The sequence below is a fragment of the Hylobates moloch genome, unplaced genomic scaffold (genome assembly GCF_009828535.3).
Source record: "Hylobates moloch isolate HMO894 unplaced genomic scaffold, HMol_V3 SCAFFOLD_9, whole genome shotgun sequence".
Classification (NCBI taxonomy): domain Eukaryota; kingdom Metazoa; phylum Chordata; class Mammalia; order Primates; family Hylobatidae; genus Hylobates; species Hylobates moloch.
The window spans coordinates 67783473-67811148 of NW_026652284.1; the positions used below are offsets into that span (position 1 = coordinate 67783473).

Consider the following 27676-nt stretch of genomic DNA (forward strand, 5'->3'; position numbering starts at 1 on the left):
AACGACGCTCTTCCGATCTACCACGGTCGTCACAAGAGTCACCCAAAATCCTTAACCTACTCTAATCTTGAATGAAGTTGGTTTATGTTTCACTGCTCTTAATTTTTGCTAAATGATATTGATTGCTCTGAACAATGCACCTAGGATGTTGTACTTTGGGGGAAAAAAATGACATTTTCTTGATTTATTCTCAGAAGCAAGGGCATTTGGATTTTAACAAAATGTCCCCATTTCAACAGTATTTGCCAACCCCAAAGTCAACCATGCTAAAACGGCAAGCTATTACAAATAATCGCAACGGCACAGAGTAGATTTATTTCTCTTTCAGTACAATTCTCTTTCAGTAAACAACTTGAACTAACAAACAACTATCTCTGAGAGTAACATAAAACTTATATAACTTAGCTGAGGTAAATTGTGTGTATATCTTCTATAGTCTATAAAAGGTGTAAGTAAAGATTTACAGTCATTCTTATTCAGTTGCTAAGTTGCCAAAACCTGACACGTATTTACATAAAAGTTTCTTTTTTGTTGTCAAGATGTTAAACTATTAGCTTCCAAAATTCTGAAAAGAAATAAAAGCTATCATATGTACAAGTGTTAAAACATATTTTCAACATGTGAGCAATAAAGTGAGTATGAAAACACCATCTGGTCCTGTGTTCAGTGGCACTTCAATGTATCATTTCACCCTGAATTTGTCAGGTAATAAGGAAATTATAATTTTTTTTCAGAATAGAGTTAAGTATTGCTATTAGATTTTAAATTTAGACCCTGAATTTCTGAAATAAAATAGACTATTCGAACTATTGGTACATTTAAATGTTATTTCTACGAATATTCTACAGATTTCACAGAAAATAAATATAGTGTTTTTATACATTTTATTTGTTTATTTTTGCAGAGATAGGGTCTCACTATGTTGCCCAGGCTGGTTTCGAACTCCTGGCCTCAAGTGATCCTCCTGACTCAGCCTCCAAAAGTTCTGGGATTATAGGCAAGAGCCACCATCCCTGGCCTTATGCCTTTTATTAGTCTATATACTTGCATAAAAAGCTTATAATCACAAAGTCTGTATTCTTAAAGATTTCTTTTTCAGAAATTTTAAAAATCTAATATTTCTGCAGTTTGGCTTTAGGGATAGCGAGTGTACATACATACAAAGATTGTTAGAAATAGGAATAAACTATTATTATAACCCTGCATACTATCCATTTCAGCCACTGGTACCTTAATTTTCCTTTAGGTGAGGCCCCTGTATTGCAGGGTTAGACGTGTAACCCTAGCCTGGCCAATCAGCTTTAACCATTCTTGTTGCAACATAGATGGTTAAAAACTGGATATATGGCATACATTAGTTTAAAACATATAATCCCTAAACTTTTTCTACAACTGTTGGGAAACAGACTCTCTCCTCTAGGGTCACAAAGGAGGCTAGCTGATTATAAACCCATTTTTGCACCACTGTAAAGGAATACCTGGGGCTGGATAGTTTATAAAGAAAAGAGGTTTAATTGGCCTACCGTTCTGAAGCCTGTACAGAAGCACGGCACTAGTATCTGCTTGGCTTCTAGCGAGGCCTCAGGGAGCTTTTACTCATGGCAGAAGGTGAAGGTGGAGCAGGTACATCCCATGGCAAGAGCAGGAGTGAGAGATAGAGGGGGGAGGTGTCACACTCTTTTAAACAACCAGATCTCCTGTGAACTCTGAGCAAGAATTCACTGATTATCAGGAGGATAGCACAAAGCCATTCATAAGGAACCAACCCCAAGGACCCAAGCACCTCCCACCAAGTGCCATCTTTAACACTGGGGTTTACATTTCAGCATGAGATTTGGAGGGAACAGACATCAAAATTATATCACTGATATAATAATAGATAACAAGAGAGAAAAAGTAGGTCTACTTTAGACAGAGTTTTCAACAGTTTCTTCTCAAGAGTATGATATTATAATGAAGACCAGAATAAAAAAACTAGCCAGGAAATTTCTGAGCAAATAAAAAAGTAAGTAAAATATTTTAAAATCAATTACAATGGAAAGATGTACTATTTGGCATGAATAAGAAAATAACTTTGAGGAATTATCTTGTATGTGTCAATCAGCAAATCATCTCTAAATTTCAATCAATATTAAATTCTGATTTTGTTTGCAATAAATGCAAAACAAATTGGGGATTTCATAGTTTACTTTGTCTATTCCATTCTTGGAATATTAGGATATTCCAAGATTAGGTTGAAGAGAGAAGAATTTATTACCTTTGCCGTCAAATCAATGCAGTTACCTTTGGCAAGTTGTGTATCACTGATGCCATCAAGAAAACAATTTTAAATTTTCCTGACCAATAACCCTTAACGAACTTAAAGGTATTTGTCAGTGTTCTCCCTGCAGGAAAATTAACCAGACTTTACAATTCTCACCATTTTCATGAAGAGATATTGTCTTCAGCCCTGAAAATTCTAATATGTCTCATCTTCATTCTTTAAGATTGCAGCATGGACAAAAGAAATAACAGATTTCGTTTGTCTCTATGGTGAGTATAGACATTTGTTTGTAGCTATACCTCACTTTTTCAGCTGAAAATGATGAGTAAATCAAAGAATGAGTGACGACTTCCCTATTACTACTTTTTTTTTCTTAATAAAAACAACAAGAAACAAGATAAGGTTATGGGAAAGCAGAGGATTTTCATTGTTCACTCAAAATACTTAAAAGAATTACCCTTGGGGAAATCAGTGATTTCTGTGTAAAGAGAGGACATCAAGTTCTGTTTTCTTTTTTGTAACTGTACATCTGAGGTAAAAATGGTAATTCAAGGCCCTCATAATCATGAAGTCTCTTTCAGTAATAAGTAAAGTCTTTGTATAAATGCATATAGAAAAATGAATGAGTCACTATGGCATACTGGAATGAATGTTTTTACCAAATGCAATATTAAGCATCTCAAATTCTACCTTTATGTACAGAGTAGAAATTAGTAGATTTTTGTTCTAGCTAAAATTTTGTTTGGCAAGAAAATATTTCCAACATTTCATGAATTTCAGAAGCCTTTGAAATTTTACAGCTTAGGAATTATACCTTGATGACATTGGCATGCATATAATGACTAAAATTGAAGAACTTTCTGCATTGAAAGACGTTACTAATTTCATCCAACTGCATGATGAAAGTAAATGAATTAACTGCCAATCCTCATTGCCTCTTTTCAAAATTCTAGAAAAACATCAAGATAATTTTACCTTACCAAAAATTGCACAGTAAGTATCACATTTTCCTCAATATTTTCTTGCAATACAATAACAGTTAACAATACAGTTTTCATAAAAATGATATTTTTTACAAATTAAATTTCAGAGTAATGGAAATAGAAATTAAGTAGTTCCCCTAAGACATTTGTATATAGTTATAAGATTATACCACATTGTATTGCATTTCTTTCCAAAATTATATTCTATAGAGTATATGTACTGCCTTTGTATTAACTATACGAATAACACTATATAACAAATTCTCACTGAGTGCCTTTCAAGTGACTGGCACCAAGGTAAGTACTAGACTCAGAGCACAAAATAGATAAAAATTTTAGTTAGGGAGGTAGAGGAAAGTGAAATTGTAGATGACCAGCATTGCATACATGGGATAAAATAACACTAAAACAGAACTTGTAATATCTAACACTCATAGGTTCATTTTGTAAGGTAGGAAATCATGGCTCAAATTCCCCAAGTGATAGCACATTTTGATTCTATTTCCTAATTTCTCTTTAACCTCATCACTTAAAAGGGAAACATAATAGAAATTGTTCAAAGAAATTTCCTTGAGTCTTTTCTTTCTATTTGCAGACTTTTCATCTGCACTGAAAATACTAATGTGTTTCATTTAGAGATCATCTCTCACTCCATTGAAAACTAATATGTTTCCAGCAATGCCGAGAAGAAAACTCAGCGTTAACTCTCATAGTCCTTCCCTATATCACTATTCACAGGAGGGGTGAAAAGAGCAGTTGTATTGTACTGAGGAGAGAATTATCACATTTTGTTGCATATTCAAATAGACTTGCTATATTTGGTCCAAATGCTCAAATATTACCCTGAAATGAAATTCAGGGTCCCTGCTGATTTTTCAAGATGTGCTTTTCAAAAGTTCACTTTATAGTACACAAAAAATTAATATCACTTTCAAATATAGCTTTCTCTAGGGAAGAGCTGTAACTATGACTCCTACGGAATAAATACCCTCAACTTAACTGGTCATTAGATGTCACTCCTCTTTCAAATGGATAGAGCTGAAAGAGGGTTTCTGTTTTCCTTGGCAGCAAAACCAAAATGCATCCAACAAGGAATAAAAAGACATTCAAATGGGAACTACAGATGTGTGAACCATTTGGAAAAATAACTTGCACTGAGTTAAGTGAAATTTGTGAAAGTCTTTTGAACTAGACTCAGAATCATTTTTAACGTTTATATCATATTGGAAGTATCTTATATTTATCTTTTACCAGATAGTTGTATATTGCCCTTAGTGGTCGCCTTTTGTTATTCATGAATAAATTTAGCTCCTGTGAAACTGCCAGAAAGTCACTCCTGGAGATGTAAGTCTACTTGAACTACTTGAAACACAAACAATAACATGAAAAAAACTTCCTCATTCTGCCCTGGTCTTATTTTCTTTTTTAATTCTCAGTTTAGAGAGAATCACCAAAAGAATTAAGAATAACAGCATACTTATTCACTTGGAATGAACAAGAAAATTCACTGGTCTAGTAACAAAGGGTACGGATACCTTTGTTAGGCATGTCAGTATTCCAAATTCTGTCTAATGACTCTATTTCTCTCTCTCTCTCTTTTTTTTTTTTTTTTTAACTCCCAGTGTGAGTCCTAATTTGAATAGTTACCATTCAAAACAGTCAATCAAATAAGCAAGTTAGGGAAACTTATGAGGTCAACATGCTTTCTCTGTATGTGTTTTGTGGTAATTATATGTTGTAAAAATTAGTAGAACAGGTACAGGTCAGCACTATAATGCAGTAATGACTGCTTTGTTAAGACAAAACAATGACATCAGGAAGGAAAAAAAGGTTAATTTTTTGTTTGTTTTAGATGTGGTATAACATACTAGTTAAAAGGAAATAAAACTGCCACTGTTTCTTTTGTTCTTGATGCTTATAATCTTTTTAGGTTTCTTGCATTATGGGTTGTGCTTCACTCTGAGTATTCTCTTCATTGACTAGATCCAATATATTTCAGTTCACTTAACTTAAAAAAATAAAACAAATCATGTTATGAATTTGAAAAATCTAGGCTTCCTCAAATAAAAAACATATTTGTCATAGGATAATATACATATTGTCTTATACTCCTAAAAATGAGTAAATGGCAGTGAAAAGTTTCTAGCTCAAATATATTACAACTATTTTTAAAAGATTGCTTTATACGCAGATTGAAAGGTCATCAGAAACTGAAAAGTGGCATTCTAATAGACAAGCATAATATTTTCAAACAGGTCTTAAATTATGTTTGTTTTTTATGTGCTTTCATCTTTAATCCAGGAAAATTGTTCTGTGTTTCTAATTTATATTACTTAGCAGTAGGAAACTTAAAAAAAATCATAGGTTCAGTAGGCAAAGAGCAATAAGTACCCTAGCTTAAAATGAGGATTATTCAGTCACTATAGGTTTGAATATGTTTTTGAGGCTCACTTTTTTACAACTCAGTATGTATGGCATTAAATTTGGGGCTTCACACATTTTTAAATACTTACGTTAAGATTAATGTCACAATAGTAATTTTAAGAAAAAGATTACCAATAAAATCTCCCAGTGGGGAAAATATAATCTGTCATATCATTCTTTCTTATAATGAGGATTAAATATAAAAGAGAGTGGAAGGGATTTTAGTCTACCAGAGTTTTCCATCACTTATTTACTTAGTGTTTATCATAGCTGCATAGGTGCTTACTTCTCTTTTATATCGGGTAAAGAAGCATTTTTCACTTTCCTTGGGGAAGTAGAAAAAGGGTTTGGAGATTCGTAGTGACTATTTCTTAAAGGCCACCAAGTGTTAGGTGCAGTTTGCTGCACTCTGCATGATTTGTTAGGTTTTGTTTCACCTACTGCTTTGCTGTTTCATTTGTCACGAATTCCTTTTGGAATTTCTGCCTTAATTCCTGGTGCTCAATTTTCATTTATTTGAGAATTTGTCAACTTGTGTTTTTTAAACATTTTAACTCAAGCAAAACCAGAAGACCATTGATTAATTATTCATATGAAAAAGAGAAGGTAAAAACTCTAAAGGTGGGGCTTTTGGTAAAAATCTACAAATAGAAGCAATGATAACAATAGATATACTGACAGTAGCTAACATTTAATTAAAATGTATTATATACTAGGCAATTTATGAATGCTCTGTTTAATTTTCCCGACCACATTATGAGAACAATTTCCTTCAGAAAACTGGGGCATCGAAAGGCTAAATGAGTCCAGGTGCAGTGGCTCATGCCTGTAATCCCAACACTTTGGGAGGCTGAGGCAGGGGGATCACTTGAGCTCAGCAGTTTGAGACCAGCTTGGCCAACATAGTGGGACCCCCATCTCTACAAAAAATTTAAAAAATTGGCCAGGCATGGTGGCATACGACTGTAATCCCAGCTACTCAAGAGGCTGAGGCAGGAGGATTGCTGGAGCCAGAGAGGTCAAAGCTTCAGTGAGCGGTGATCATGCCACTGCACTCTAACCTGGTCTCATTCTGTAAGATCCTTCCTGTCTCAAAAAACAACACACAAAAAAAAAAAGTTTAAAAAAGGCTGAAAAATTTATCCATAGTCACCATTAAATAAGTTTTATATACAAAAATGGTCTTAGATGCAAAGAATATTAAGGTGGAATTTTTATATTTGTAGTTCAATATTAGACATATATGAAATGTAAAGCACGGTTTTAGGCACAGGAGCTTACAGAAATTCCTTATATTACAAAAAATGCACAATCAGGTAGTGAAAATACATATATAAAGAGTTAATGAGATAGAGTCCAATGGGCAAAAATGCAGGGATATATACAGCAAGTAAACATGGTCAGGTAGAACTTATATATGAACAACATTAAGAATATTGGCTTTAATAATTAAAGAGAACATTCTAGGTATCATTATTCTATGTGGGAGAGAGTAAAAAGGAGCAATCAATGTTATCAATGCTTGTTAGATAGTGAAGTCCATGTTTCTTTGCTGGTTGTTGGTCAGAGTTAATCTCAGTTCTAAGTGGCTACTATCAAGTCCTTGCCACGAGGCTTCTTCCATCTTCAATGCTAGCAATGGAGAGTATCTCTCACATCGAATTGCTCTCAGGATTCAAATATATCTGACTTCAGGAAGAGCCCAGTTCTTTTCTAAAGCTCACCTGATTAGGTCAAGTCCTTTAAGAAGGAGGATTATCACCTGTGCCTTATAAGATAAACCAATCATGGAGTAAGATCCATTATATTCACAGTCCTCAGGGTTACATAGAGTGTGCATATCCCCAGGGGCTGGTGATGTTGGACATTGTTGTGGAGTGTATGTTTGTAGCCCCCAAAATTCATATGTTGAAACCCTAACCCCCAGTGACATGATATTAGGAGATGGACCCTTTGGGAAGTAATTATGTCATGAAGGCGGAGCCCTCATGATGGGATTTGTGCTCTTACAAGAAGAGACAAAAAAAGGGTTTCCTCTCTCTTTACCCTTCACCACCAGAGGACACAGCAAGAAGACAAAAATCTATAAGCTAGGAATACAGGCCTTACCAGAATCTGACCATGCTGGCAACTTGATTTCAGACTTCCCAGCCTTCAGAACGAGAAAAAAAAAAAAAAAATCTGTTGTTTAGGCCATCTGCTTTATGGTCATTTGTTATAGCAGCTGAAAACACGGATCACTTTAAAACTCTGCCTACCACAAAGACCACTCTATAAATAATGGGTGTTGATCTTTACATACCTGTATATCTATATGAACTTCCGGGAAATAGACATGTCTCATTATCTACATTTTTTTTTTTTTTTTTTTTTTTTTGAGACAGAATTTCACCCTTGTTGTCCAGGCTGGAGTGCAATGGCATGGTCTTGGCTCACTGCAACCTCTGCCTCCGGGGCTCAAGCAATTCTCCTGCCCCAGCTTCCCGAGTAGCTGGGATTACAGGCATGTGCCACCACACCGGGCTGATTTTTGTATCTTTAGTAGAGATGGGGTTTCACCATGTTGGTCAGGCTAGTCTCAAACACCTGACCTCAGGTGATCCGCCCGTCTCAGCCTCCCAAGGTGCTGGGATTACAGGCGTGAGCCGTCACACCTGGCCGCTACATTTTAAACAATATAACTTTACTTTTTAAAAATTGTAGACCTAGTTTCTAGTTCAATATTAATGCCAATGTAGTATGTTCACTTTTTAAGTCAGTGTTTCTCATAAGGAATTCTTAATTCTATGGCACGGCCATTCCCTGAGGATAATTCTTTAAAAAAATAGACAAAATAAAATGGACGCAAGTATAGACATTTATTCAACCTAGGAGCAGGTCTAATGGACACGTAGTCCTTCTGTCCGTAACCAGCTATAAAAAGGATTCTAGGAAACTCTCATCCTCCAAATACTCCTTACTATTTATACCAAATATGCCCTGCATTACTGTCCACCATCAATATCAGTTACATTATTATTGAAATAGGAATTTGCAATGGAAAATTTAAATCAAATAATAACCAGATTACAATAATAACAGAATGTTACTTGACAGGTAAATATGCCTAAAGTCTGGTCTTGTCCTGGGCAAATAAGATTAAAGTAAAAAGTCCTTCGTAAAGACAGTGTATGAAAAGAAATAAGTAACATCCCAAAATTCCAGTGAACACATATTTTTAAAAAGGCAGTATGTGTTGGATAACCATTAAAAATAAATAGGCCAAATAATAAGGAATCATGGAGTAACCAGTCACTTTAATGTGGATTCCTCATCTCTCTCAACCCAAATGAGCAACTGATCGTCTCCTGACTCTTCTTCATCTATGTTGTCAAAAGTGTAATATCCTGAGATGATTTTGTTCCAAATCACACATGGAGAACAGCAGCAGAGGGTATCACTGATCAAGCCAGAGGCCTGTGACTGAGTGTCAATACTGCCATGACAGCTAGGTTATGACCATCCGCCCAAGGACTCTTGTCAATGGAGCGTCGCTTCTGGTAATTAAGAAAATCACTCTCCCCATTCACCTACCCTAATTAGTTTACTTTGGAAACTAATACAAATAGTATTGCACAAACATAGGCACTCTACTGATGCTTTGTTTTTTAATTGATTTTTATTTTGACCTATGTGAGTTGATTCACATTTTATTTCCAGCAAAATTCTCCATATGATATATAAAGCAGAACTTTGGAGGCTTAAGAGCTTTTTAAAAAAAAAAAATTTTATATATATATATATATATATATAGAAACAGAGTCTCTCTCTGTCACCTAGGCTGAACTCACTGTAGCCCCCAACTTCTGGGCTCAAGCAATCCCCCTGCCTCAGCCCAGCCATAATAGCCTTTTGTATAAATAAGTCAATTTCTAAATGTTCCTATAATGAGAATTTTGAGCCTGCACATAAGTGCAAAGTCAGCTTACCTTCTTCCAACTACATATATTTGTTTGATATGTTTTCATAACAAATTAAACTCTACACACTGTTAAGTGACACAAAATATATTTCCCATTACACTTTGTAAATGTAGCTGATGCAGAGCTATAAGACTGATTTTTGAACATTAATTTGATGTCTAGCTACATTGCTATATATTTATATTGATACTATTAATTAGAAGATTCTTCAGGTTTTCTATGTACAAGCTGTAAATAATTATATTTTTCTTCTTTACAAGTTAATATTTCAATTTTAATTTTACTATTTATTATTATTTGGTGTTACATAGTGACTTGGGGTTTCATTTCAATGTACAATAGAAGTGATGATAGTGAGAACTTTGTGTTATTTCCTAATATTAAGGGAATGCATATAAAATTGTTTGCCAAAAATTATGTTTTACAGGAATTTAATAGACACTCTTTATTAAGAATATCTCCCTCCTTTTCTAACTTGCTAAGAATTATAAATGGTTGCTGTATTTTATATAAAAAAATTCTGGATCTACAAAGGAGAGTGCATATTTTTCCCCTATTAATATGTTCCTGTGATGTAGTACACTTACTTTTTCTCTACTATTAACCTTCTGAGATATATCCAAGTTGGACACTATGTCTTTTTTCTTTCTTTTGGTAACCTTAATAATTCTGGTTTGACTCTTGTTTGTTTGTTTTTAATTTCCTCTATTGACTTTGATATTGGCTTTGGTAAAATTCTGCTGCTCTCACAGATGTGTTGAGGAACAGTCACCATTTTTGTATTCTCTGTAAAAGGGTTTGTAGAAGATTGGAATAAGTTTTCCTTTAAAACATTAGTAGAATTCATTTATAAAACCAGCTGGACCTGTTGCTTTCTTTGTGGGGTGATTTTTACCTACACAACTACTTTCATGGTCATAGAATGTTTAAACAATTTATTGATTTCTTTTTTAACCTGTTTTGTTAAAATACATTTTAATAGGAGTTTAACAGTTCTATTAACTTTTAAAATCTATTGCAAATATTTTAATGCATTATTCTGTCTTTAATATTTCAGTATCATTTATACATAAAAATAATCCCAGTTTCCATTTCTAATATTTACTTTTGCCTTCTTCTCTCTTTTTTGTTGATCACTGTTTGCCTACTTTAAAGATCTTTTCAAAATATAAACATTTGCTTTTTAAAATTCTTTCTAGTGTGTCTTTGTTTTCTGCAATGTTCATTTTTTTACTTATTTTATTATCTTTATACTTCTTATTTAATTTGTTTTTATTTTAAAATTTCTGGATATAGATTTGTGGCTCATTAATTTTCTTCCTGCCATTTTTTCTCATATATATATTTAAGGCTATGATTTCTTTCTGATGTATTCTTCCTGGTCACTCCTTTATACAATTCTCACTCAGTCCTCAGTGCTATCATCATACGTAATCTGTGCTCTTAGAAAATTTATATGAACTAGTATTTTCTTGATATGTCTGCCCTTTTATTGAACTATGAATTTTTAAAGAAGAGTCATACCTAGTTCAACTATGTATTCCTTATGCCTATGCAATTCTTGGAATATGCAAATTTTCACTGAATATTTGTTTAATAAATTAACAAAATAATGAGTATTTGTAAGTCAAGGAATTTAAGCTGTTTGGACATTACAGTATTAACACTGAAATTAAAAGTGGTTTAATAAAATATAGAAAAAAGACCTTAAAATTAAGCCTTTTATATAGCAACTTGATACATGGCAAATCAGGTAGTACAGAGCAGTGAGGAAAGAAGAACTTGTACGTACAATAGTGTTGGAAAATCTGGATAATAAATGTAAGAAGACACTTACATTACACTCTAACAAACATGGATCTTCCAGTAGATTTCAGACCTAACTATAAAGGTAAGAGAAAACAATATGAGAGAATGCCTTAATGAAAGAAAATATAGGAAAATACCTTCATGGTAGAGAAATCATCAAAATTTCGGAAACAAAAACCATGAGGTGAAAATGTGGTGGATTAAGTTATGTCAAATTTAAGGTTTTTTTGACAGAGATAAGGATTGCTATCCTGCATAACTATAAAAAAAATGTTTTGGCCTCTCAGGTAGCTAGATTGGGAAACTATGTCATTCTGGCCAGTGGACTACAAGCAAAAATGATAGAGTTTCTTCTCATCAAAGATACGTAGGTAAGATTGTAAGTTCAAACCATGCTCTTTATTTTCCCTTCCTCTGAAACAGTAAAAGCCATATTTAGATGGTAAAGCCAACAGATGGAAGACTTTTATATCCTTAAGTCTCCATTCTGAAGAGATTTTTCTGGAGACCGACCAGAATTGCAAAAAACATGGGTCACCTGTTACTGCAGCATAGCCTGTTCTATCCTGACTATTACACATATCAGTAAAGGATACTCACTGTAACCAAAGGCTAGAAAAAGATGACCTCATGTCTAAAACCAAAATAACTAAATAAACAATAACAGAAACAAAATGAACTCCTACAAGTCAACAAGAAAAATATGGGAAAACTAATAAAAACTATGGGCAATGACAGGAATGTATAATTCAAAACAAAGAATCACCAAATGATTAATATTTGATACTCTACTTCTATAGGAAGTTTGTCGATGTAAATTTTGGAAATAATAATGCTAAAAATAGAAAAATGCCATATGTTGGTGAGAATTTGAAAATATTGAAGGTCAAATATACTTCTATTGAGAGTTAAAGTTATTATTGCCATTCTAAAAACTGCTCTTGCAGAACTCTGTAAAACTATGTATATAACTTTGGACTCAGAAATTCCACTGCTAGGGATATATGCACATTCAATTCTATACAATAATTGCTTCTCATTTGTTTGTAATAAATGTTCACTCTAAGTGAAACATAATTAAAATGTAGTGGACTAAATTATAGAATATTATGCAGCAATTAGAGGCTATACATATATATGTAGATGTATATATAATATATATACACGCACTAACATCATAGATTATAAAAACAGTATTGTGTGAAAAAAGAGAAAAAATGATTTATATGTACAAAGATCGATAACATTTATGGAATTAAAAAATATATACACACAATACAAAGCAATGTTTTACACCAAAGCCCATGAGAATTTAAAGACATAGCAAACACAATAGAGTAGTACCCATGAAGCAACAAGCAAAGGAAGTATGACATCACATGGGAATGAAGGAGAAGAAAATAAAAAGAGAAACTTCTTGATATAGATAACTATGATAATGTAGTATTAATTGGAATGTATGGTTAACTCAACAGCTATGTGTGAGGGCAAAGAAGAAACTAAATAAAAGGATAAAATATTGAGAAATCAAGAGTACTAAGAGTCGGCTGGGTGCAGTGGCTCACGCCTGTAATCCCAGCACTTTGAGAGGCCGAGGTGGGTGGATTATGAGGTCAGGAGTTCAAGGCAGGCCTGGCCAACATGGTGAAACCCTGTCACTACTAAAAATACAAAAATTAGCTGGGCATGGTGGCAGGCGCCTGTAATCCCAGCTACTTGGGAGGCTGAGGCAGGAGAATGGCTTGAACCTGGGAGGCAGAAGTTGCGATGAGCCAAGATCGCACCATTGCACTCTAGCCTGGGTGACAGAGCGAGACTCCATCATCTCAGGAAAAAAAAAAAAAAAAAAAAAGAGGAGTCAAGAAATTCCTAACTGTGGTCTTCATTTGCTTCTGATTTTTAGGCTTATGGAAATAATATGAAAAAAGAGCTCATTAAAACAAAAGGGAAGATGATAAACTTAACAGAAAACTTTATTTGATCCAAATTTTTATTTTAATATTGGAAGCAACAAAGAAAGTCACTTTTTATGCTCTGTAATTCTATGTTCAACATCTTTATTGAATTATACTCCCACATTATTAAAAGTCATAAACAAATATTTCTGTATCTTAAAATTTTTCTCTTTATTCTTGTATAATCAAAAAATAATGGGAGATAAAAATGATTTTTTAATGCACTAGAAGGTAGGTGTATTATAGCTTTCTTTGTTGGGGCTCATTTGCAGTAGATTTTCCCTTCCTAAATATGTTTATTAAAATGAAAGTAAAATAATAAGCAAATTCTAGTGAGTCATCTATGCAAAATAAACTAGCTTGCCTGGTGACATAAAGAAATACTAGACAGTATGTGGTTATAATTTTGCACCAATATTCAGATAAATAATCACTGCAGGAAGCACAGGTGGGGTTGGTATTCAAATTCATAAATCTTCAGGTTTTCTAATGGTATCTAATAATTCAAATTCTTAAATAGATTGTGTACTAAGTGAAAATAATGCGACAAGGCCATATTTTGTAACTTCTTGTGGATATAAGTTTGCTTGTCTGTTGCAGTAAATTTATGCCAATTTTTTGGACAATACACAGTGTGATTTGTGACAATGGCCACTAACAAAAGCTTTTATTCTAAAGAGTTTGCTAAAATTTTCAAAAGGGCTTTTTGAGCATGAAACTACATACCACTATTTCTTTTCAGCTTTGTGTCAAGAAAAGGTCACTTTATGGGAGTTATTGTTGATGATATGTTAACATTCACAGGAAAGAGACTATGGTTATTTTAGGATCAAGATGACAGCTATATGAAATGATAATGTAGCTATATTGGGAAATGTAATTAAACTGCCTCTGTGTGTTGAATGATAATTGCGATGAGACTGCTCAGTGAAAATCTGATGACGAGACATGAAGAAATTCAGAGTCCTACTGACTCCAATCTTATTTAGAAATACAAAATTCAACCCAGATTGGTGAAAAACATTTGGTTCTATGTAAGTGTAAAGGGAACAACCAGTTAAAAATTGTTCTTTTCTCTTAAGTCAGCAAACTGTACTTTTGACAATTGCCTTTCCCCAAACTACAGAAGTCGTTCTCCTTGTACAGTTTTGAGCAAACAACACTTCAGCCTTTTGCCCATATATCTCTCCACTGTTAGGCCCAATACAGGAAACAAGAACCCTGCTGGTAAGTGCTGCTCCAAGAGGGGCTGAGCCTGATTCCAGCAGACTGTCCCTTTATAAAGTCCAGGTGGCCCTGGAATCAGAAGAGCCTCAAAAAGTACTGCTCTTGCCATGAGATTTGTTTTAACTGGCTTAGAGATACTACAGTTTACTTCAGGGGGTTTTCTAGAATTGAGCTACCCTTGCATTCCTGGAAGAAACCAACTTGTAAACTGTATATTATCCAATTGGTAACATACGTTTTAAAATAATGTGTTACTTTTAATTGAATGCATCCCACATATAATAGCACTATGGTTTATTTTCAAGCTTATTTTCTTGAAGAACTTCTTTTATTCTCATAAACCAAAAATTTTAGCAAGCAGCTTTAAAAATCTGTCATTGCATCAAAGTGGATGGTTTTTCTGTAAAGATTTGGGTGTTATCAGTTTATTCTACAAGTTTGTTTATTACTTGGCAGTTTCATTCTGGTTCTTTCTCAATTCTGATAATCTATAAATTGGATCATCTCTCTTCTCTCCACAGTTACCATCTTTCTGATCATTTTCTCCTGTATGTTTTTTCTCTTTTACTCTTTTTTTTTATTGGTTAAATTTGGTTTTTTGGGTTTAATTTTATTATTATTATACTTTAAGTTTTACTCTTAAAGAGATTCTCTATTCTCCAATATCACTGATATAATTGTATATGATATAATGATATACTTTCTCTTCTTAGTACCTCTAAAGCACATTTTAATTTGCTGTTGTTGGCTGGTGGCTCATGCCTGTAATCCCAGCACTTTGGGAGGCCGAGGTGGGCAGATCACCTGAAGTCAGGAGTTTGAGACCAGCCTGGCCAACATGATGAAACCCTGTCTCTACTAAAAATACAAAAATTAGCCAGGCATAGTGGTGCACACCAGTAATAACAACTACTCGGGAGGCTGAGGCAGGAGAATTGCTTGAACCGGGGAGGCAGAGGTGCAGTGAGTGGGGATCATGCCACTGCACTCCAGCCTGGGCAACAGAGCGAGACTCCATCTCCAAAAAAAAAAAAAATATATATAAACAAAATTTGCTATTGTGCTTTTAGTTGCTCTTACTCTCAATATCTCTGTTAACTTTTTAAAATTTTATTCTGTATCTCAAGAAGATAGCTCTATTTTCATCTCGTTTTTCTTTGTTATGTAATATTTATTGAAGACACATGCATATGTATTTAAAACATTGTTTTGTTTTTGTAGAAAGCCTTTACATACTTACAATTAATTCTGCACCTATATTAAAGTCAATCACTTACTTACTCTTTGTTGTGTTTGCCACCTAAATAATTTTTCTCCATTTTATTCATCCTTGAAAGAATGACAATCTCTACATGTCCAATTTTTGTCACTTAATGAGTGTGAATCATCTCTTTGATCAACATCACAATCAAACTTAATGCTGCCATGAGATACCCTCACACATATTTTTGTTCTATAATACATCTGTTAATGTGGCTCTCCTGGTCTGGACAGATATTTATTTCCTTCTGCTGCCATTTCTAAGTCCTCAAGAGTTTAAATATGTTTCTCCATAGTTAATGTGGAGTTAAGTTATAGCTCCTCTCTAGAAATAGTGCATTACATAATGTAATTCCCAGATTATACAACTACTGCAACTCTTTCTGTAAATCTCTGCTTGGTCTCACATCCTGGATATTCCAACTACGTTTATTTTTACCCATGGGCATATTCTTGAATTTTTAGGAAGGGATTTCAGATTTTTTTCTTTTAATATTTTATCAGTGGAGATTTTTAATAGAATGAAATATTTAATTTTTAAAATGATGCCGGTTCCTTCATAGTCTCTGAAACTAAAGACAGAGGCCACTTTATCAGCTAAGGCCTGGTATCATAAAATGTGACAGACAAATTTCTAAAAGCTAAAATTGTAATTCATTCATCCTTGAAGTTTCTCGAAGTCATTCTTTGATTTTTAAACAATGAATAGTTCTTTGTCTAAGCAAAACAGCATTATTAAATTACCTTCAGTAATTGAAAAGGAAGAATATTTGAGTTGTAGGAAGTCCAAAGTAAAATAAAATCATATGAAGTAAACCAAACTTATCTTATAAATACCATATGTGTGGACTCTTTAGACAATGGCTTTTGTTGGTTTTATATGAAAGTAATAGAACAGCAGTTTGTATCATTGTCTTAAGCAGAAAAAGTCTAACAATTTGCAGAATTAGACAATCCTTTTTTTTCAATAAGATACTCCCCCTTTTTATATTTTAGTAATAACATGGTTTGAATAATAAGGGAACTGGCTAAAGTTTTTGTTATTGTTATGTTGTTTGAAAGCCGTTGAAGATCCCGTCAGCCAAACTTGGAATTTGGTCCTTGGTATACCACAGAGCCAACCAACAGCAGCAAGCAGCAGTGAATGTGAGTAACAAGTTCTCTTTTTTTCTTCCCTGTGTAAGTTAACAAATCACTGTTGTCTCCAGTATACAGAACCTCAGCATTGACATTCTAGAGGTAAAATGTATTTCACATTTTGAAAAGGACCAACCCTAAGACAGTTGGTAAAGTTAAAAAAAAAAAAAAAATCTGTCTCTGAAGTCCTTCATTGACTTTCTGAGTTCTTATTCTACTTCAGCCATAGTCCAAGGAACCAGTGCTTTAAGACGGACACTTCTCCAATTCTTTCTGCCAGATGAAAATATATGGCAATTAAGTGAAAATTGATGTTAGAGTAAATTGATTCAATGATAATTTTCCACATTCCCCACAGTCATTCTCTAGGAATCTTGGTAAAACTTACATGTGTCATACAAGAGGGAGCATGGAATACGAGAGATGTGAGTTAAGATTTTACCTTTCATTTTTATTGCACAATATTTACAAATTACTTAACTGTATGCATATTCTCAATATCTTAATTGAAGAATTTCTGTCTTTGTTATGAAAATTAAGCAATAAAACAACATAGAGGAAAGTATTTACCACTTAATAGGCACTAAAATCATTTATTTATTTTAAAATGATTTGTGATTTTAGAACTAGAAAACTTGGATAAGAGAATATTTGAGGCAAGTAGGTAATTATATAATCTGTTTATATACAGAGGCATCCTCACTTTTAAAGATTGGGAATCTTAAGCAATTATTTTAGGGAAAAGCTTTTCTCTACTCTCTTGTAAATACCAAAAAAAAAAAAAAAAAAAAAAACCATCATCTTAGGAAGCATTTGGGAAGTAGATTCTCCTCTCTTTACTTCATTCACTCCTCTTCATGGAAATACGTGACATGTATTTGCAGAAATTGAAAGAATGCAATTCTTTCAATATGTACACATAGCTCAGCCTCTTCTGCATTTCTTTTTGGCCTAGCCTGCATGTAATCCAGGTTTAACTGCTGTTTCCATGTGGAAATATTCCTGGGTCAGGGTTCAGAGCCTGATTTCTAAAAAGCCATCCTAACAGCCATCTCTCTTTGTTTCTTGTCTTGAAGCTTAATAAATGTGCGGGAGTCATTCCTCTTGGAGGTGACTAGGGACGCATCTGTCTGGCAAATGCAATCTCTTCATGGAAACACCTCATTTCCTAGTCTCAAGGAGAAGTATTTTGTCATAGCACTACATTTTAACTTACTCCTTTTTTTTTATTATTATACTTTAGGTTCTAGGGTACATGTGCACAATGTGCAGGTTTGTTACATATGTATCCATGTGCCGTGTTGGTTTGCTGCACCCATTAACTCGTCATTTAGCATTAGGTATATCTCCTAATGATGACCTTCCCCCCTCCCCGCAACCCAAAACAGTCCCCAGAGTGTGATGTTCTCCTTCCTGTGTCCATGAGTTCTCACTGTTCGATTCCCACCTATGAGTGAGAACATGCGGTGTTTGGTTTTTTGTCCTTGCGATAGTTTACTAAGAATGATGGTTTCCAGTTTCATCCATGTCCCTACAAAGGACATGAACTCATCATTTTTTATGGCTGCATAGTATTCCATGGTGTATATGTGCCACATTTTCTTAATCCAGTCTATCGTTGTTGGACATTTGGGTTGGTTCCAAGTCTTTGCTATTGTGAATAGTGCTGCAATAAACATACATGTGCATGTGTCTTTATAGCAGCATGATTTATAGTCCTTTGGGTATATACCCAGTAATGGGATGGCTGGGTCAAATGGTATTTCTAGTTCTAGATCCCTGAGGAATCGCCACACTGACTTCCACAATAGTTGAACTAGTTTACAATCCCACCAACAGTGTAAAAGTGTTCCTATTTCTCCACATCCTCTCCAGCACCTGTTGTTTCCTGACTTTTTAATGATGGCCATTCTAACTGGTGTGAGATGGTATCTCATTGTGGTTTTGACTTGCATTTCTCTGATGGCCAGTGATGACGAGCATTTTTTCATGTGTCTGTTGGCTGCATAAATATGTCTTCTTTTGAGAAGTGTCTGTTCATGTCCTTCGCCCACTTTTTGATGGGGTTGTTTGTTTTTTTCTTGTAAATTTGAGTTCATTGTAGATTCTGGATATTAGCCCTTTGTCAGATGAGTAGGTTGCAAAAATTTTTTCCCATTCTGTAGGTTGCCTGTTCACTCTGATGGTAGTTTCTTTTGCTGTGCAGAAGCTCTTTAGTTTAATTAGATCCCATTTGTCAATTTTGGCTTTTGTTGCCATTGTTTTTGGTGTTGTAGACATGAAGTCCTTGCCCATGCCTATGTCCTGAATGGTATTGCCTAGGCTTTCTTCTAGGGTTTTTATCATTTTAGGTCTAACATGTAAGTCTTTAATCCATCTTGAATTAATTTTTGTATAAGGTGTAAGGAAGGGATCCAGTTTCAGCTTTCTACATATGGCTAGCCAGTTTTCCCAGCACCATTTATTAAATAGGGAATCCTTTCCCCATTTCTTGTTTTTGTCAGGTTTTTCAAAGATCAGATAGTTGTAGATATGCGGCATTATTTCTGAGGGTTCTGTTCTGTTCCATTGATCTATGTCTCTGTTGTGGTACCAGTACCACGCTGTTTTGGTTACTGTAGCCTTGTAGTATAGTTTGAAGTCAGGTAGCATGATGCCTCCTGCTTTGTTCTTTTGGCTTAGGATTGACTTGGTGATGCGGGCTCTTTTTTGGTTCCATATGAACTTTAAAGTAGATTTTTCCAATTCTGTGAAGAAAGTCATTGGTAGCTTGATGGGGATGGCACTGAATCTATAAATTACCTTGGGCAGTATGGCCATTTTCACGATAGTGATTCTTCCGACCCATGAGCATGGAATGTTCTTCCACGTGTTTGTATCTTCTTTTATTTCATTGAGCAGTGGTTTGTAGTTCTCCTTGAAGAGGTCCTTCACATCCCTTGTAAGTTGGATTCCTAGGTATTTTATTCTCTTTGAAGCAATTGTGAATGGGAGTTCACTCATGATTTGGCTCTCTGTTTGTTATTGGTGTACAAGAATGCTTGTGATTTTTGTACATTGATTTTGTATCCTGAGACTTTGCTGAAGTTGCTAATCAGCTTAAGGACATTTTGGGCTGAGACAGTGGGGTTTTCTAGATATACAATCATGTCATATGCAAACAGGAACAATTTGACTTCCTCTTTTCCTAATTGAATACCCTTTATTTCCTTCTCCTGCCTGATTGCCCTGGCCAGAACTTCCAGCACTCTGTTGAATAGGAGTGGTGAGAGAGGGCATCCCTGTCTTGTGCCCGTTTTCAAAGGGAATGCTTCCAGTTTTTGCCCATTCAGTATGATACTGGCTGTGGGTTTGTCATAGATAGCTCTTATTATTTCGAGATACATCCCATCATCAATACCTAGTTTATCGAGAGATTTTAGCATGAAGGGTTGTTGAATTTTGTCAAAGGCCTTTCCTGCATCTATTGAGATAATCATGTGGTTTTTGTCTTTGGTTCTGTTTATGTGCTGGATTACATTTATTGATTTGCGTATGTTGAACCAGCCTTGCATCCCAGGGATGAAGCCCACTTGATCATGGTGTATAAGCTTTTTGATGTGCTGCTGGATTCAGTTTGCCAGTATTTTACTGAGGATTTTTGCATCAATGTTCATCGAGGATATTGGTCTGAAATTCTCTTTTTTGGTTGTGTCTCTGCCAGGCTTTGTTATCAGGAGGATGCTGGCCTCATAAAATGTGTTAGGGAGGCTTCCCTCTTTTTCTATCGATTGGAATATTTTCAGAAGGAATGGTACCAGTTCCTCCTTGTACCTCTGGTAGAATTTGGCTGTGAATCCATCAGGTCCTGGACTCCTTTTGGTTGGTAAGCTATTGATTATTGCCACAATTTCAGATCCTGTTATTGGTCTAATCAGAGATTCAACTTCTTCCTGGTTTAGTCTTGGAAGGGTGTATTTGTCGAGGAATTTATCTGTTTCTTCTAGATTTTCTAGTTTATTTGCATAGAGGTGTTTGTAGTATTCTCTGATGGTAGATTGTATTTCTGTGGGATCAGTGGTGATAACCCCTTTTTCATTTTTTATTGCATCTATTTGATTGATTCTTCTCTCTTTTCTTCTTTATTAGTCTTGCTAGGGGTCTATCAATTTTGTTGATCTTTTCAAAAAACCGGCTCCTGGATTCATTAATTTTTAGAAGGGTTTTTTGTGTCTCTATTTCCTTCAGTTCTGCTCTGATTTTAGTTATTTGTAGCCTTCTGCTAGCTTTTGAATGTGTTTGCTCTTGCTTTTCTAGTTCTTTTATTTGTGATGTTAGGGTGTCAATTTTGGATCTTTCCTGCTTTCTCTTGTGGGCATTTAGTGCTATAAATTTCCCTCTACACACTGCTTTGAATGCGTCCCAGAGATTCTGGTATGTTGTGTCTTTGTTCTCGTTGGTTTCAAAGAACATCTTTATTTCTGCCTTCATTTCCTTATGTACCCAGTAGTCATTCAGGAGCAGGTTGTTCAGTTTCCATGTAGTTGAGTGGTTTTGAGTGAGTTTCTTAATCCTGAGTTCTAGTTTGATTGCACTGTGGTCTGAGAGACAGTTTGTTATAATTTCTGTTCTTTTACATTTGCTGAGGAGAGCTTTACTTCCAACTGTGGTCAATTTTGGAATAAGTGTGGTGTGATGCTGAAAAAAAAATGTATATTCTGTTGATTTGGGGTGGAGAGTTCTGTAGATGTCTATTAGGTCCACTTTGTGCAGAACTGAATTCAATTCCTGGATATCTTTGTTAACTTTCTGTCTCGTTGATCTGTCTAATGTTGACAGTGGGGTGTTAAAATCTCCCATTATTATTGTGTGGGAGTTTAAGTAAGTCCCTTTGTAGGTCACTCAGGACTTGCTTTATGAATCTGGGTGCTCCTGTGTTGGGTGCATATGTATTTAGGATAGTTAGCTCTTCTTGTTGAATTGATCCCTTTACCATTATGTAATGGCCTTTTTTGTCTCTTTTGATCTTTGTTGGTTTAAAGTCTATTTTATCAGAGACTGGGATTACAACCCCTGCTTTTTTTGTTTTCCATTTGCTTGATAGATCTTCCTCCATCCCTTTATTTTGAGTCAATGTGTGTCTCTGCATGTGAGATGGGTTTCCTGAATACAGCACACTGATGAGTCTTGACTCCTTATTCAGTTTGCCAGTCTGTGTCTTTTAATTGGATCATTTAGCCCATTTACATTTAAAGTTAATATTGTTATGGGTGAATTTGATCCTGTAATTATGATGTTAGTTGGTTATTTTGCTCATTAGTTGATGCAGTTTCTTCCTAGCCTTGATGGTCTTTACAATTTGGCATGTTTTTGCAGTAGCTGGTACGGGTTGTTCCTTTCCATGTTTAATGCTTCCTTCAGGAGCTCTTTTAGGGCAGGACTGGTGGTGACAAAATCACTCAGCATTTGTTTGTCTGTAAAGTATTTTATTTCTCCTTCACTTATGAAGCTTAGTTTGGCTGGATATGAAATTCTGGGTTGAAAATTCTTTTCTTGAAGAATGTTGAATATCGGCCCCCACTCTCTTCTGGCTTGTAGAGTTTCTGCCGAAAGATCAGCTGTTAGTCTGATGGGCTTCCCTTTGTGGGTAACCCGACCTTTCTCTCTGGCCGCCCTTAACATTTTTTCCTTCATTTCAACTTTGGTGAATCTGACAATTATGTGTCTTGGAGTTGCTCTTCTCAAGGAGTATCTTTGTGGCGTTCTCTGTATTTCCTGAATCTGAATGTTGGCCTGCCTTGATAGATTGGGGAAGTTCTCCTGGATAATATCTTGCAGAGTGTTTTCCAACTTGGTTCCATTCTCCCTGTCATTTTCAGGTACACAAATGAGACGTAGATTTGGTCTTTTCACATAGTCCCAAATTTCTTGGAGTCTTTGTTCGTTTCTTTTTATTCTTTTTTCTCTAAACTTCCCTTCTTGCTTCATTTCATTCAATTCATCTTCCATCACTGATACCCTTTCTTCCAGTTGTTCGCATCGGCTCCCGAGGCTTCTGCAATCCTCATGTAGTTCTCGAAACTTGGCTTTCAGCTCCATCAGCTCCTTTAAGCCCTTCTCTCCACTGGTTATTCTAGTTATCCATTCGTCTGATTTTTTTTCAAAGGTTTTAAGTTCTTTGCTATTGTTTTGAATTTCCTCCCGTAGCCCAGAGTAGTTTGATCGTCTGAAGCCTTCTTGTCTCAACTCGTCATAGTCATTCTCCATCCAGCTTTGTTCCATTGCTGGTGAGGAACTGCATTCCTTTGGAGGAGGAGAGGTGCTCTGCTTTTTAGAGTCTCCAGTTTTTCTACTCTGTTTTTTCCCCATCTTTGTGGGCTTATCTACTTTTGGTCTTTGATGATGGTGATGTACAGATGGGTTTTTGGTGTGGATGTCCTTTCTGTTTGTTAGTTTTCCTTCTACCAGACAGGACCCTCAGCTGCAGGTCTGTTGGAGTTTGCTAGAGGTCCACTCCAGACCCTGATTAGCTGAGTGTCAGCAGCGGTGGCTGCAGAACAGTGGATTTTCGTGAGACCACAAATTCAGCTGTCTGATAGTTCCTCTGGAAGTTTTGTCTCAGAGGAGTACCTGGCCGAGTGAGGTGTCAGTCTGTCCCTACTGGGGGGTGCCTCCCAGTTAGGCTGCTCGGGGGTCAGGGACTCACTTTAGGAGGCAGTCTGTCCGTTCTCAGATATCCAGCTGCGTGCTGGGAGAACTACTACTCTTTTCAAAGCTATCAGACAGGGACATTTAAGTCTGCAGAGGTTCCTGCTGAATTTTTGTTTGTCTGTGCCCTGCCCCCAGAGGTGGAGCCTACAGAGGCAGGCAGGCCTCCTTGAGCTGTGGTGGGCTCCACCCAGTTCGAGCTTCCTGGCTGCTTTGTTTACCTAAGCAAGCCTGGGCAATGTCGGGCGCCCCTCCCCCAGCCTGGCTGTCGCCTTGCAGTTTGATCTCAGACTGCTGTGCTAGCAATCAGTGAGATTCCGTGGGCATAGGACCCTCCGAGCCAGGTGCGGGACACAATCTCCTGGTGTGCCGTTTTCCAAGCCTGTTGGAAAAGCGCAGTATTATGGTGGGACTGACCTGATTTTCCAGGTGCCGTCTGTTACCCCTTTCTTTGACTAGGAATGGGAACTCCCTGACCCCTTGCACTTCCTAAATGAGGCAATGCCTCTCCCTGCTTCGGCTCGCGCACAGTGCGCTGCACCAACTGTCCTGCACCCACTGTTTGGCACTCCCTAGTGATATGAACCCAGTACCTCAAACGGAAATGCAGAAATCTGTGCCGCTCACGCTGGGAGCTGTAGACCAGAGCTGTTCTTATTCAGCCATCTTGGCTCCACCCTCCCCCCCTTTTTTTTTTTAAGACAGGGTCCCCGCTCTGTTGCCCAGGCTAGAGTTCGGTGACAAGATCTCAGCTCACTGCAACCTCTTCCTTCCCAGCTCAAGCAATCCTCCTACCTCAGCCTCCTGAGTAGCTGGGACTGCAGGAGCAACACCATGCTGCTGGGCTATTTGTGTGTGTTTACATACATATATATATATATTTCTTTTTCCTTTTCTTTTCTTTCTTTTTTCAGGGGGAGGACAGAGTCTAGCTCTGTCATCCAGACTGAAGTGCAGTGGCCCGATCTCAGCTCACTGCAAGCTCCACCTCCAAGGTTCTCCAAGTAATTCTCCTGGCTTAGCCCCCTGAGTAGCTGGGACTACAGGCACACACCACCATGCCCAGATAATTTTTGTGTTTTTAGTAGAGACAGGGTTTCACCATGTTGGCCAGGCTGGTCTCGAACTCCTGACCTCTAGTGATCAGCCTGCCTTGGCCTTCCAAAGTGCTGGGATTGCAGGTGTGAGCCACCACACCTGGCTTATTTTTCTATATTCCGTAGAGATGGGGTTTCACCACGTTGCACAGGCTGGTCTCCAACTCCTGGGCTCAAAGGATTCTTCCTCCTCCTTGGCATCCCAAAGTGCTGAGATTACAGGTGTGAGCTACCTGCCAGGCCCATTTTAACTTTACTGTTGAATCGCCATCTGATTAGTGTCTATAATCCAAACAAACAGGTTTTGAATACATAGAGAGAAAGGGGGGCTATGATTGGTAAATGAAAACATGTTGTTTACGTCGGGAAAGAAACAATTTTTTCTAAGGGTAACTCATCCAATTGGTACTATTTTATGGGCTTTGTACATCCAAGATGGATATTAAAAGGTCAGGCAATTCTTTTGGAGCCATATTTCATCAATCCATGATTATAGAGATGATAAATCCAAGCCCAGATATCACATAGCTTTGTGGTTTTCTCACGTTCTGTATCCTCTGAACTCATTCCAAAGAGCCAAGTGATTGTGATGGAGATTTCTAGAGCTCACAAGCAGATGGGCAAATGAGTGCATTCCAGTGTTCTGAGTTTGAGAATGTATTTTGATCAAATCAGTTACAAATGGCATCATTATATTTGAAAGATAAGAATTTCTTGGCAGGGCGCTGTGGCTCATGCCTGTAATCCCAGCACTTTTGGAGGCTGAGGTGGGTGGATCACAAGGTCAGGAGTTCAAGACCAGCCTGACCAACACAGTGAAACCACGTCTCTACTAAAAATACAAAAAAATTAGGCGAGCATAGTGGTGCGTGCCTGTAATCCCAGCTACTCAAGAGGCTGAGGCAGGAGAATCAATCACTTGAACCTAAGAGGCAGAGATTGCAGTGAGCAGAGATCACGCCACTGTACTCCAGCCTGGGCGACAGAGTGAGACTCCGTCTCAAAAAAAAAAAAAAAAAAAAGAATTTCTTGGGAATAGATTTAATTTAAAAAATGAAGAGACAAAGATTTAATAGCAAAAACAAAAGTTTATCGGTTTAGAAGGTATGGTGTCATTTTTTTCTTAATCATTAGATATTGAAGGTATGGTGTCATTTTTTCTTAATCATTAGATATTTATAGTAAAACAATGACATTGCAAGTTCTTCAGTAGATGCTAAATTCGACTAGATGAGTAGTTTTAAAATATTTTAGCAACAAAGTGTTTTTTAAAAATATATATTAAACGTCATGGATAATCTATACAAACTGATGAGAAAGTGGCTAACTAAGGCTAGGTAGTTTGTGGTGCTATGCTATTAGATCACCTTAGGGCCCATGAGTTCCTTCTGTGAAACATACTTCCAACATTCCATATAGCATAGTAGAAAATGACAGTCGTGGATAGTACAGCAGGAAAAAAACACACATAATTATACATTCTACCTATTTTGGATCTTATTTTCTCAGATCACCATTTTCCTCTTCAATCATTATGACAATTATAAACAATTAAAAACAGCAAGACTCATAATGTGCCAAGCACTAGGTCTTATATACTTTACTTTATACTTCTGACACAAAATCTGTAAAGTAATAACATAACCTTTATTAACTATTATTATTAATGGGAAATGAATTCACTGCAAATTTTATACAAGCCACGATACACAAATAATTACCCTAAGTGTACATTTTTTATCTATGTTACATTCTATGTAGTGGGATAATTTTAAAATTATAAACATCTTTAAGAGTCAAATCATTCTTCAGCATATCCTCCCTAAACATAACTTCAATAACGCTTAAATTGCTACATTACTACATTTTGATTTTTCAATTCTGAGCATTGTATACTCCAAATGTCCTCAAACATTTTCATCTCAGGACCCCTTTGCACTTTAAAAATTAAGAAGGACCTCCAAAGAACTTTTCTTTAAATGGGTTCTATCTATTGATTTTTTTCTAGATACCAAATGCTATTGTTTATTAAGTATCTGCAATGTGCTAGACATATTATGTCATATGTCATATGTATCATATTTACATTAGATATTATCCCTAAACCTCACAAGAACCCTTCAAGACCGGTAATACCAAGTCAATATTTCAAATGGGAAATGAGCTCAGAGGGGACAAATAATTTGCTCAGGTTTCTCAGTTTCCATGGAAGTGGCACAGACAGAATCTGAACCCTGCTTGTAACTGGTGAATGGAAGAGAGAAGCATATGTATATGTATATATTTACCATACTACAAATTAAAACTTACTTAGAAATTTTACAAGTTTTTTATTAAATTTTAGTGTAATAATAATGTATGCAAATTACACCAATAACATCTTTCTATGAAAAATAACAGCATTTTCTGAAACAAAAATCCTTAGTAAGAAGAGTGGCTTGCTTTACATTTTTGCAAATATCTTTAATGTCTACTTAATAGAGAATAACTGGATTCTCACATCTACTTCAGTACTGTCTGTCACAAAACATTGTTTTGGTTGAAGTATATGAAGAAAATCCAGCCTCACAATGCATATACTTGAAAAAAGAGAAATTCTATCAAACAATTGTGGATATTTTTCTTTGATACTAAATAAAAACTAGACAATAGCGCTTTCTTAACATTTAGCTGCAATGTAAAATCTGAAACTATATTAACAAACTCTTACATTAAAATCCACTGGTCTCTCTTGTACCTTGAGGATCTTTTACCCAAGTATAGGTGATTTGATAACATGCATACATTGGACATTTGGAAAACATTGGCTTTGATGCAGGTCATCCAGTGTTGACACACTTCCCTTTTTAATATCAAAAATTCATGTTCATTA

At 35.9% G+C, this 27676-nt stretch overlaps 1 protein-coding gene across 1 annotated transcript in view; it reads left to right on the top strand.

The window, feature by feature from the left end:
- Positions 1-27676, top strand: part of CNBD1 (cyclic nucleotide binding domain containing 1) — a 757023-nt gene that overhangs the window by 716856 nt on the left and 12491 nt on the right. The window contains exon 13 of the mRNA XM_058444198.1: positions 16946-17029. Coding sequence (XP_058300181.1) covers positions 16946-17029 — 84 coding nt within the window. The remainder of the gene's footprint in view (positions 1-16945; positions 17030-27676) is intronic.